This window comes from Pipra filicauda, unplaced genomic scaffold, assembly GCF_003945595.2.
Source record: "Pipra filicauda isolate LSUMZ 115617 unplaced genomic scaffold, ASM394559v2 scaffold63_size3267554_pilon, whole genome shotgun sequence".
NCBI classification, from domain to species: domain Eukaryota; kingdom Metazoa; phylum Chordata; class Aves; order Passeriformes; family Pipridae; genus Pipra; species Pipra filicauda.
In genome coordinates, this window is record NW_024104798.1 from 1,964,808 (window position 1) to 1,977,669 (window position 12,862).

At 41.8% G+C, this 12,862-nt stretch overlaps 1 protein-coding gene and 1 long non-coding RNA gene across 3 annotated transcripts in view; one reads left to right on the forward strand and one right to left on the reverse strand.

Annotated features, from left to right (window-relative positions):
* LOC113988927 overlaps window positions 1-2,907 on the reverse strand; it is a 52,499-nt gene extending 49,592 nt beyond the window's left edge. For both annotated transcript variants that reach the window (XR_005566138.1, XR_005566139.1), the window contains exons 1-3: window positions 2,866-2,907; window positions 2,478-2,608; window positions 84-161 (exon numbers count right to left, since the gene is read on the reverse strand). This is a non-coding gene — a long non-coding RNA (uncharacterized LOC113988927). The remainder of the gene's footprint in view (window positions 1-83; window positions 162-2,477; window positions 2,609-2,865) is intronic.
* Window positions 2,908-3,351: 444 nt separating this feature from the next.
* SUCLG2 (succinate-CoA ligase GDP-forming subunit beta) overlaps window positions 3,352-12,862 on the forward strand; it is a 118,435-nt gene continuing 108,924 nt past the window's right edge. Inside the window, exon 1 of the mRNA XM_027723033.2 lies at window positions 3,352-3,444. Within this exon, the coding sequence (XP_027578834.1) occupies window positions 3,361-3,444 (84 nt within the window). The 5' untranslated portion in view covers window positions 3,352-3,360. The remainder of the gene's footprint in view (window positions 3,445-12,862) is intronic.

Here is a 12,862-nt window from a genome sequence, read left to right on the forward strand (position 1 = left end):
GCTCCATTCAGCTCTGCTAGCTATAATGGGTTTGTGTTTGTCCAGTGGGTTTATGGTTAAATGAAAAGTTAAGGATAAACAACCTTCCTGAATGGCTGAAAACACCATCCACATGCTGGGTCAGACATCCACCTTCAGCAAATGCTGGTTTGGGAGGTAATCTGCACAGATAAGAAAACGAATATACAGTGTCATTGTTAGCAAGTACCACTGCAATGAAGAAGAAATGCAAAACCACTTAAAATTATGCTTTACCTGTGATAAGGTAATTTTTTTCATCTTTAAATGTTTTCACTTGAACACTATTAACTATTTAGCCTTAAGGAAAGCTCTTAAGAGGTATAAACCTTACTCGATGCTTTTGTTAAACTTAATTGCAAAAACATTAATGGTTGTTTTGCATTAAGTAGGCCATTGCTAAAAAGCTTAGTTACAATCTAGCCTTTTATGCATCCTGGGGAAGAGAGGAGAAAGGCAGCACTCTCAAATGCTGCATATCCATGCAGGGGTACAGGGAGGAACGTTTGGAAGCCTAGAACGAATGTTCTTTGAAATCGGCCTCCCTCCTGACCCTTTTTTATTTTGCAGTTCACTTCCCTTCCTTCCTTATTTGTGAGGATAATGTGTTGAGACTGCTTCTCAGCTGTTCCCAAATTCCTGCATTCCAAGTGTGTTCCCTAACTAATTAATGTGTATCTCCTCTCTCACACACACGTCCTTGTGCCCCGTGTTCCAACAATGCTGGTTCCTGCTTGCTCTAATTGCTTCAGAGACCTGTTTTATCTAAATTTTCTGTGGTTTACACATACACAGAAGGAAAGTGAATGTGAAGACAATGAATCTCGGAACCTTTTCTCCTTTAAAGGTCAGATATTTTCTACTCTACAGATACAAAAAAATCATGTCTTGGTGACTAACCCAAACTGTACATCTGCAGTGTTTTTCCACTAAATCTAAACAATAAAAATATAGTAAAGAAGGTTCTCCACTATTTATATTATGCAGTGAAAGTGCTCCTCATAGCATTAAATGATAGCCTTGCATGCTATTCACACACATTATCTGAAAGCTTATATACCTATTATATATATAAACCTAATGCCGACAGCCATAATAGTCTGCATGAACAGGGAACTCTGTGCTTACTGAACCACAGTCATGAAACTAAAAATGAAATTATAGTTCCTCCATCATAATACCAAAGTCAGTATATAATATTCTGAAAGAACAAGCACACAGTAATACCTAGCTTAATACTGGGTACCATACATTACTGTTCAATGCTATCAAAAAGCTGCACCTTCAGATTCTTTAGTGACACATATTACAGTACTTAAATTGTCATAACAAAGACAAAGGTGTTCAATTTTACATTTTTACGGCACCTCAGTTTTTATGAAATTGCATATTTTTTTCCTAATAGAAGTATAATTTATTTGCTGATTAAATTCCAATAAGGGAGTCCTGATTTTTTACAAAATACATTTGGGAACGCAAGTTCTAAGCACTGACAGGTACATTCTCCTTTGTTTCCACTCACAACCTGGACTAGAAGACTGGGATTTGACTGTTTTGTTTTTCCAACTATTTCATCATAAACCACTGAATAAATAATGTTCAGCATAACTAATGCCTCCATATAATGCTAACTCTGCATGATTCCATATAAGTGAATTTAACATGAACTGTGGTAAAATTGCAAGTACATCTCATCCACTGCTCAATTTTAGCAATTTAGTTTTTACAAACCATGATTGTTAATGGACAATTTGAGTGAGCTATTTAAAGTTAACTCTCCAGTACTTACAGGCAGATTATCCAAAGTGTGCATAACCATAACCAGACACAGAAATGGTCAGTGGAGTCACACAGAGGCTATATCTGCAAAAATTGGGCCATTTGACTCTTGAGTTTGCTTCAGATTGTTGACAGGACACACTTGTGTCCACACCAGCCCCTAAGTCATTCCTGATGGATGGAGCAATTTTCACAGATTTGGCTTCTGGGACTCACTTTCATGAAACCTCTGCTTGGACTGGGAACTCCTATGTTAGATTTTATATCCACGTGATGAGTCATGAGCTACCAGAGCTCTGGTCTTAGGCACTGGCCCCCAGGTGGGCTTGAATTCAGTGTCTCAGGTTTGGCATTAACTAACAGGTTTTCACAGAATCACAGAATCATTAAGGTTGGAAAAACCTCTGAAGTCATTGACTCCAACCTTTGATAGACCATGGCACTCAGTGCCACGTCCAGTCTTTCCTTAAAACACCTTCAGGGATGGTGACTCCACCACCTCCCTGGCAGCCCATTCCAATGCTTGACAACCCCTTCTGCTAAGAAAGTTCAGTGCAATTGATTTGTTTATTTAGGATGTGTCCATTTCATATAAACACAGACAGGGAGAGGATGTTTACATGTGTGTGTATATATACACAGTTATGTCTGCATACATAGATTTATCTGTATATACGTACTGATTGATGCATTTTGCCAGTGGATGAAGAACAAACAGAGGCATTTTGTAAATTCAAAGTGCTTATGAAGAGTCAGCTGGATCCCAGTAGGCTTTATTAGGGTTTATTAGCTTGGGTTGATTTCGTATTTCCTAGTAAAAAACAAAAGACCTTTTAGTCATGAAAGCAGAAGTCAGAAGGTGGCCTCCAGCTGTCACCTCACACTTCCCAGCCCCTCCAGACATCGCTGCCCTCACTGTTCCCAGCCACTGCCTTCCCCACAAAGCCCTTTCCTGCTCTGATCACACACTGGCCCTTGGTTCTGCATGCTCGGCATGGTCACCCCAAACCTTCACAGGATCCCAGAATCCCAGAATGAGTCAGGCTGAAAGGGAATACAGTGGGTCACCTGGTCCCAGCACACACGGCACAGGATTGTGTCCAGACAGCTCTGGAATATCCCCGGTGCGGGAGACTCCACACCCTCTCTGGTCTCTGTTCCAGTGTTCGGTCACTGCACAGGGAAGAAGTTCTTATGTTCAGGTGGAACTTTGTGCATCAGCTTCTGCCTGTTGCCTCTTGTCCTATTTCCCCTCACCACCGAGCAGAGCCTGGTCCATCCTTTGACACCCTCCCTTCAGGTACTCGTATACCTCGGTGAGGTCCCTTCTCAGTCGTCTCTCCTCGAGGCTGACCAGGCCCAGTTCCATCAGCCTTTCCAAAGAGAGATAATACATCTTCCCTCACACCAGCACCCCACGGTGCCACCCGCGCCCACTCAGCCCCCGCAGCCCCTCACAGCCCATCCCGCGGCCCCTCACACCGGCCCGGCCCCGCCGCTCCCTCTCCGCCCTCCGCCGGGGCTTCCGCCCGGGGCGCGGGGCAGGGCGGGGACAGCGATAAGATGGCGGCTCCGCTGGCCGGGCAGGCGGGGGTTGTGCTGCGGGACCTGGCTCTGCGATCCGCCCGCCTGCGGGGCGGCTTCCCGGTGAGTGAGACCGGCCCCGGCCGCCGCAGCCTCCGCTCCGCAGCCGCTCCGCTCCCCGTGCCCGCCCCGCCCGCCCCCCGCGGCCGGCGGGGATCCCGCTCGCAGCCTCCGCCCTCCGCGCCCGTGTCTGGCAGCGGGGAGGACCTCTCGCCTCCCGCCGTGGCGGAGCTGGGGCTGCTGGTGCCCGGGCTGGATGGAGGACGAGTCCAACCTCCGGCGCCGCGCGGGGTCGGGGCGAGGCTGCAGCAGAGGCGCAGGGTCAGGGCTGGGCAGCTCAAAGCGTGACCTGCAGCGCCAGCTCTGAGCGCCTCCTGCCCCGCAGCTCACACTGCTCTCGGTTATTTCGTTAGCACAGCCAGGTGTGCGTGAAGTAACGCCGTTTATCTCGACACGTTTCGGGGTGGCTTTGGCTCTGTGCTGGTGGCTGGAGTCAGGCTGGGGGGAGTGATGCCCACCGGGAAAGTCGGTCACAGCTCAGGATTCCCGATGGCCTTGGACCTCAGCAGTGTGGTGGGAAAGAGTGAATGGGCCTCCTGGAAGGGCTCGTGCTCAGGAGCTCTCCTGAGGTGTAGCAGGAGTTCATTATTCACCTCGAGAGCAGCCATGCTGGGGTGAAATGAGATACGCACGTTTTAGGCGGCTCTGGTGCCTTTGGCAACCAACTCCTTTAGTTCGTATTTTTATCATCAGCAGCAGCTGCATGGGAACTACTTTGGCCCACGTTTCTCAGCGTAAGTATTTTCCCCAAGACAAAAGCCTCTGGAGGGAACAAACCGTGTGGCTGGTTGTGCGGCGCAGGTGCCACCACTGGGAATGCTCGTGGCTGCAGGTGCGTGGCGTGGGATGGCTGCTGGATAAAGTAGGATGTTGGTGCTGAACTTAATTTGTGCGGTACGACTGCTTCTGTGTGGTTTATCTTTTAACCTGGAGGAAGTTAGCTCGCTTGATTTTAAATCTGGAATCTTCTGTGCCCAACTTTCCTATTTTAATGCTGGGTATATTGTTCAGCAGTTCAGTGCAATTGATTTGTTGATTTAGGATGTGTCCGTTTCATATAAACACAGACAGGGAGAGGATGTTTATGTGTGTGTGTATACATACACAGTTATGTCTGCATACATAGATTTATCTCTCTATATATACACATATGTAAATCTATTAATATGAATGAGCAATGTTGTCACTCCCCACAATGTTTGGTGCATATGCACTGTATGGTTGAAGGTGCATTCCTGCCATCATGACTTACATGAGTCTGATCCTACAATAAGGAACTTGGAAGTAACATCCCTGTTCTTGTAGGACTTTGATATAGAGGGCCTGGAAATGCTGGAGTGTGAAGCATTGCCTGGACAAAGTCATCTCAGAGGGTGTTCTGGTTGAGCTCAGTTTTAAGCTCTGTCTTTATCTGACGCTGCAGTAGGGATTTGAGGTACAGGTAGAAATTAGGAGTTAGTGCTCTATTCTATCGTGTCTCAAAGCATGGAGTAACCCCATAAATTACCCACTGAAATCACTGGGTATCAGCTCAGATTCTCAAGAGTATTCTTAGGATATCAAAGTGGCCGACTTTAAAAAAAAAAAAATCTTTATTTGTGCATTATTTTTGAACTAGGGATGTTGAAATTGTGTTATAAATCACATTTTATTATTCTGTTTCTGAACTTTGACAGATACTGAGAGCATCTCCCAAGATCTGTGCTTTCCAAGTAGGCTATTTTCAAGAGCCCCATCAGTACTGTTTAAGAACAAATCAAGTTCTTAATTTCAAAGTAAACCACTTTGCTGTAGAAAGGTCTTAAATTTTGTAGTGTTACCTAATAGAACTCCCATCTAAACAATCTCCTAATCTTCCCCTGCCTTAGAATTTAAGCTACAAACAAGTTGATCAGCCAGAGTCTGCATTTCTGCGCTACAAAGTAGGATAAAGGATCTGGGGGTAAGATCCTTTGAAACAGGTTTTTTTCATTTGTATCATTCCCTCCTTGGCTCGGACCATAAGTTACACTGTTACTTTATTTATTTCCCATAAACCATCAAACCCTGTCCTCAAAGCCCATCACATTGTTCTTTTCAGAGATAAGGGTCTTCTATAAGACTGATATTTCTTAATTACATCCTCTGTGAACTTTGTTGTTTTGGTAACGGTGTGTGAGGTGATACTTGGTGAGATTTAAAATCTTGCCTCATGACTTATGATTGGAGTGATGTTTGTACACTTTGTATCTGTTGCAAAATTTCCTGTTGTTTCAAAACTGTTGATATTCACGGTTGTGTTGGATCAAGTTTTTTTGAGAAATTTCGTTGTATGCTGTCATTATAATCTGCCCCCACACGTTTTCCTGTGTAACTTCATTTTAGAGGTGGAATAAATGGTACTTGATCCTATGGCATGAAAATATTTTATCATCCTTCTTCTTTCCCTTTGGCTCTTTACCTTGTTAAGCTGTTAAACATTTTTTTTTTTCTCTTTTTCCTTTTTGTATTCTTGATAGATTCAGTTCTTTGTGCTTCTGGAGTTTAAATCTGACCAAGTGTTCTAAGAAGATAAAAGATAGATTTCAGTTGTCTGCAGAGCATGTGGACAAGCGTATTTAGACCTGCTCTTGCTGGAGCAATATTTGTAAAGAGCTGTGACAAACGCTCCAGGGACCACTCCGCTCAGAATTCAATCTTGTTGGCTGGCAACAAATAGGCTCCACTGAAGGCTGTTTATTTGAATGGGAGTTGGATTGGGCCCTTTGGGAGAATGCTGTGTTTTCAAAATAGCTTCAGATGCAGTGGAATTCGGTGATGAATATAAATGAGGAACAATTAAATCAGAATAATAAAAAAAAATGCTCAAGGTAACTCTCCGGTATTCTAATAGAGTGAGCAGGTTGTCTGGTGTGTTATGGACCCTATCCCAGCCTTCAAAACAAGCCTCAGTCCTGCCAGAACACGTCCAAATTCTGTGTATGTTGAAAATATTTTAAAAAAAAAGCAAGGGCAGGAAGATGGAATTAAACAATATTCCTGTTGTAAAGTCTGCTGAATGCAGATAGATACTAGAAATAGGGAACTGTGCAAGGTTGCTCCCTGCAGATGCCTTCAGTTCCTAGTTTTGGATGCCTATAAAGCCTCATTAACATTAAACAGAGAAAGTTATGTCTTTGTTAAGAATTTATCAGCTGTGGTAGCTGACTTTCCATGCAACACAAAACATTACTGAAAACTTTTCAATTCATGACTTCAGGAGCTACTTCAATGCCGGATTCTTATTTTTTTCTTAGTTTTGTGTGAAGTTCTTGAAAATTTCTTGAAGGTTTGGACTGTTTCCCTGTTTGGCTTTTCCTGCTTGGCAGGTTTGCTATAATTTTCAAGGTTTTACGTTTAGAGGCAGGAAATACATGAGCCTACAGACTTTCACAAACAGCTTTTTCTATAAGCACCTCAACCAAATGACAGGAAAGCCCTCTTCAAACTCTATAGACAAAACTGAAATGCCAAAGTGGAGCAGATGTTTGGCCCACTCCTCCCCGGCAGTTCCATTAAACACATGGTTATTGAATCCTATTTTGAGATGAAAGAAGGAAATGAAAACATAAATATAACCTCAGACTGTGATTTTTTTGAAATTCATGTTTTGTTAATTTTTCAGTGAGTTTTATGCTGGTGGAACTTCTACCTTGGGAGCAGTTCTGGCTCTGGCACAGATATTCACAGCTTTGTCTTGAAGTAGAAAAGCTGCGATTTGCTGCATTGATTTACCTTCCTTTGTACCTCGTGGAGGTACAATCAGGGGATAGGGCTAATTAGATGAGAAGAGACAGCCTTCATGAATATGACATTAGATTGAGAATTAGCTGGGACACCTGTGGTCTTAAACCTGGCTATGGAATTTCAGACCCTCCATCTGAAATTCCGAACACTTTACCCAAAGACTCCATACCTTGCTTGGGTATATTTAGGATTGGTTAAAGTTTTTGGATATAAAAGCAAATGTTTTTGGGGTTTTTTTTATTGATCTGCCTCCTGAGGAACTAGATGAAGTGTCAGTAGACAAACTGTGTTTTCTTTACAGGTATCTGAGTGACTGTTTCCTCCTGTTTTTCTCTGAAATAGTGTCAGTGTATGTAGCAACTTTTATTTTTTTATCCTCTTTTTGAAAAAAAGAAAGAAAAAGGCCTTTCATTTGGTCTTTCTGGCTGTTTACTGCCAACAGGGATGCTATGAAGAATGTGTGAAGATACTGAGATTCTTCTGAGGATACAGAAAAGTGAGATGAGGGTTTAGAAACACTTGGGGTTTATTTGTTTCTTAGAGGTAGATCATTTCTCTGCTGTATTATCTTCTCTCTTGTTTGGAAGGTTCATTTTCAGCAAAAATTAGAAATGTACTCATTTAATGCTTGGAGATGAGATTCTCCCCCTCCCTGTTTTGGGGGCTCACTCCCAGGTACAGTTCCAGGATGATTTTTAGTGATAGATTTTTATTGTTGCTGTTGACAACACCTGTAGTGAGTAGCTCGGCTCATTATTGCCTTGGCCAGTCCAATTTTTCTGTGCATGTTTGAGACTATCATCTGCAGCTTTGAGCATATACCCTAAGGATTTTCTCCACAAAATTTCCTCCTTTAGTATTCTCTGCTGAGAAAAACAGTTTCTAGCCATCTGTGACTCAGCTTATACTCACCTCTTCCACAGCATTTTAATAAAAGACAGGACAGAAATCATGATACCTGTGCAACTGCTTATGACAGTAACTTTGGAACTAGTAATTAAAGATTGATCCATAATTAATAGCTGGCAATTGATCTTATTTTAACTAGATAACACAGCAGGAGTGGGCTTGAAATGAAGAGAAGTTAAGGTTGACTATTGTGAAAAATTCCTTAATAGTGGAGCTGTGCTATGCTCTCGAAGTCTCTGTTGCATGATTGATACTTAAAACACATTCTGAACTGAGCTGAAGCCCTCCTTTAATATGGTAATGAAAATGAAAACCCAAGACTGGTGTTTTATTTTGTTTGTGATGTTAAGCTGATGGCGATGTTCTTGTATAATTAGTGGCTAAATGTTAATTGTGAAGAAATTGAAATACTTGCTATTTTTCCACTTGTTGGATCATTTTTTTCAAATCTTCAGTTAACATTTTATACTGATAGCACAAAATATGTTCAGTTAATGCAAGTTCTTGAGTTTCACTTGGTTTGGTTTGTTTGCTTGTTTAAAAAGTGCTTGTTTGTTGAACAGATTTACTCATGAGCTTTTTTCTTCCTGTCACCTATCTGGTCTCTTTCTGTTTGCTCACAGGTTTTCCTAAACTACAAGAACATATCCCAAAATTGAATTACATTTTATTTTATTTCTGTGCTGAGCTGAGAGTGTATAAACTTTGAATCCAAAATCATAAAGCTCTAGGCACTCACAACCCCATTGGGCATGAATGTGAGTTGGGGTTTTTCAGTCAAAGACTGTTTTATTTAAGACAAGTGCTTTTTCAATGTCTTGTAAGTGATTCATTATCATTCATTTGGGTTTATTTACCTTGCACATGAGTAGTACTTGGTGACAGACCAATTTCGATCTGCCCTGTTTGTCTTTAATTTGTGCATCACAGAATCACAGACTGGTTTGGGTTGGAAGGGACTATAAAGACCATCCAGTTCCAACCTCCTGCCATTGGCAGGGACACCTTCCATTGGACCAGGTTGCTCCAAATGCCATCCAGAGTGGCCTTGGACACTTCCAGGGATGGGGCAGCCACAGCTTCTCTGGGCAACCTGTGCCAGGGCCTCACCATCCTCACAAGCAAGAATTTCTTCCCGTGTGGTTTCTGTGGCTTAGACAGTGAAAGCGTCTGAAAAGCTGGAGGCAACGGGTGAGGGTGGCCTGTGACTGTCACTCTGGTCCCCATTGATACCAGCAGCATTCCCAGGAAGGAGGTGGCCTGAGAGCTCCTCTGCTTTCCCTTAGTTCTGTACCTTTATTTTGAAGCCTCAAGAAAATATTACAGATTTTGAGGTATTGTAAACACCTGATGACTTAGTATTCCCTTTTCCCCTCAGTCTTTCTGTGTGATGTGTTGGTTTCCGTTATTATTTTACCACAAGATTAAATTTCTGAGAATCAGCCTGCATCAGACATATTAAAAGAGCAGCACAAGGGTCACATCATCTGCCTGAGTTAAAAGAGGCTGTTCTTCAGCTGTGGAAATTATTACTTCCATCACACTCTGAGCAACATGGCTTTGAGGAAAAGTTCCTTTCCTCAGAGCATGCTGCCTGCAGCCAGATGAGGAGATGGAAAGCAGCATCTTGGTCCACACTCCAGCCCCAAGGGATGTTTTGAAAAGCATTTTGGTTTTCTGCACAGGGCTTTATGGATTGGCCCCAGCGAGCAGATCAGTTTAAATTTGCCACTATCGTTTATATTACTGTGTAATAAATGATTTGGATTTTAGGTTTCTGCTTTTCATAATACAAAAAGGTATAGATTTGTTGTTTACAAGTGAAGGCCCAAAAGTTGCAAGCACGTCCTTATCATTTGAATTAGTTTGCACAAGAGACATTATAAACATTACCACTTTGCAATGTGCTCTCTGTATACACAAGAGTGAAGGTGTACAAAATGCCTGGGCATTTAATCTTTGCCTTAAGAAAGGTGCAACAGGCAAAATAATGAACTTGGCTATTCAATGGGTGGCAATCTAGTTTGGAACAAAAGAGTTATCATTTTTTTTAATGATTTAATTATACATGGAAGTGTTTTATTTGCCTGAAAAGGGGTGGGTATTTTGAGAGAATCAGTAGCAGCAACTTTAAACATGCGTGTGTACAGTGTGTTTATAAAGATTCTGGAGCAATAAGGAAGCTCTTGAGGACAATAACTAGGAAAGATGGAAAACAGCAAGGTTTTACAGGAGTAGATAGACTTTGAGGAATGTAAGCCATGCAAAATAGTCTGTTTGTGTAAGGAGGAGATAGAATCACTCACACTGTAGTTCACCTTTGATGTCTTAACTCTTGTCCACCTCAATTCTTTTTGAGATGTAAAAGTTTTGTAAGAATTGTCAGGAGGAATGGAAAATAAAGCGAGATTTTTGATCATACTTGGTAGGTTTGTCTGCTTGTCCAAGACTTTTGACTGAAAAATATGAAGCTGCAAATTAAAAACCAGACACAAATTACTAATGAAACACTTCATCATTCTTTTGATATCTTCCTCTGAGGGATATGTGGACAAAAGAACAGTTTAATTTGACATTTGCTAATTTCGTGCCAGCCAAGAAAGCAGTTACTGCCTTGTGCAAAAAAAAAGGAAAAAAAAAAGTTGTTCATGCACAATATTGTTATAAAAATGTCAGAGAGTTTCCACTTATGGGAAGAGTTATATGTGCAAATATGGATAACAATGATGATTATAGTTAAAAAATACATCTACTTATGATAATTATAGAGGAAAGGGCTATTAAAGGCAACCATATCCCTTTTGTTGTCGTCATAGTAATTGTTTAAGGTCTGAAAATGGCATCAGAAGTGTATTTTCCCTTAACTTTTCTAGCTTCTTCAATTCTGTCACTGCAAACACATTGGAAACAGTGAATCTATTAATTGAATTCTTTCATGCAGAGTTTCATTTGTTTTTCGGTTAAATGGCTCAGATTTAAAATAGTCTAAAGTAACGCCTTAAATTTTGGAAGTAGAGGAACAGATATTTAGAGCTTGCTTTAAACATGGTGTGAAATGATTAAACACGGTTCCAGAGCAGCTGGAATGCTGGAGTTCCATCTAGGGAGGGTTGATCACACATCTGAGAAGCTGTGGGTCAGGATTAGTGGGCAGACCATCGTTATTGCCAGTGTTGTTGTACATGTTCTGCAGCTCCACCAGCCAGAGTCAGATGAAGCCTCAGACACCCGGAGGCAGCCTCGTGTTTGCAGGCCCTGCTCCTCACAGAGGACTTGAGTGACAGCCCAGGAGGGCACCAGTAAATCAAGAGATCCGGGAGGTTTCTGGAGGGCTTTGATAACAACGTCCCGATGCAGATGACTGAGGAGCCAACAACAGGAGACACTCCTGGACCTCATGTGTGCAAACAAGGGGGAACTGCTCAGGGACCTGGTGGCTCTCTCCGATGGGATGTCTGCCTTGGAAGCTGGGGAAGAGCAGTGGATGTTATTTCCATGGATACAGCATGGGCTTTAGTAAGGCACGAGAAACAAGGCTGGGCATAGTCCCGATTTTCTTAATCAGCAAAGTAATGTTATCCTTTGGACTTGGAAGTTCTATTCCATGGGACTAAACTTTTCCTTGCTCTCCCTTCATATAGTCAGCCTATATGTTTTAGTAAGTTTATCATGCCGTTCAGAACTATGCACACTGACTGTTTTGGGGTTTTTTTAAGGCTACATTTAATTTAATTGTGATCTGTGTGATGCCTATATACATTTTAGGAGCTGTTTAGATCTTTTTACATCAAGGCATCAACCAAGTGTAGAAACCTGTGGTGCATAACCTCTGTGTGTGTGAGATGTTTTCTGTGTCTTCTCAGGGAATATTCTGTGTAGTGCTACTGGGGAGGTTATTTTGGTCAGTTCCAAAATCTTGTAGCTGCCCCACAATCTATCCAAGGTGATAAAAACATGGCAGAGGTGTCAGTCTGTCAGATGGGGAGGGTCAGTCTTTAATAATGAGATGATGCTTCTTGCGGTGTCCTGAACTTGTTTTGAGATTTCCGAGTGGCAGCATGGTGAATTTCCAGTGTCAATAATGGAGAAATATTAATAAAGAAATTACTTGCAAAGGAAGGAAGAATGTTCTTAATGTTTGGCTTCCTATTAAGGGCTGACTTTCATCGATTATTCAGGGTAGTTTCTGTTTTCCCCCCAGCTCTGCCCGAGCACCTGAAGGCTCTCTGTCTCTTCTATCTTTTCTCTAGAGTTTGCTTCACGTCAGTCTAAGGCAAATAGTCTAATTAAAACTAAGACTTGTTAATGATAAAAGGTATAAAGCATTCAGATTGAAACAAGAAATGGATACCAGTCTTTTTTTTTGCTGCCTCCAGGATAGAAACTGTTACACTCCATTCTGCACTGGTTTAATAAGCCAGCTATGACTTAGATGTGCAGTGAAACTGTTTCTGTAGATACCTTTCTATATTTCTTTATTTTACTGCCCTGGGCATTTGCATTTTTGTTGCTTGGGAGTGTTATACTGCTTAGTGCTCAAAAGTCATAATCTGTGATGACATAGTTGGCAGCATGGAAATTATCATGATTTGACTTCAAGTATTAAAGAGCTGGAACAGAAAAAACTGTGGTTATGTATTACATTTGCTTCTCTGTGATGAAAAATGGAGCTCAAACTGTCGAAATTGGCATTTTAACGGTGTTTTTCTTAAAATACCAGTGACTTCTAACACTTGAAAAAGTATTC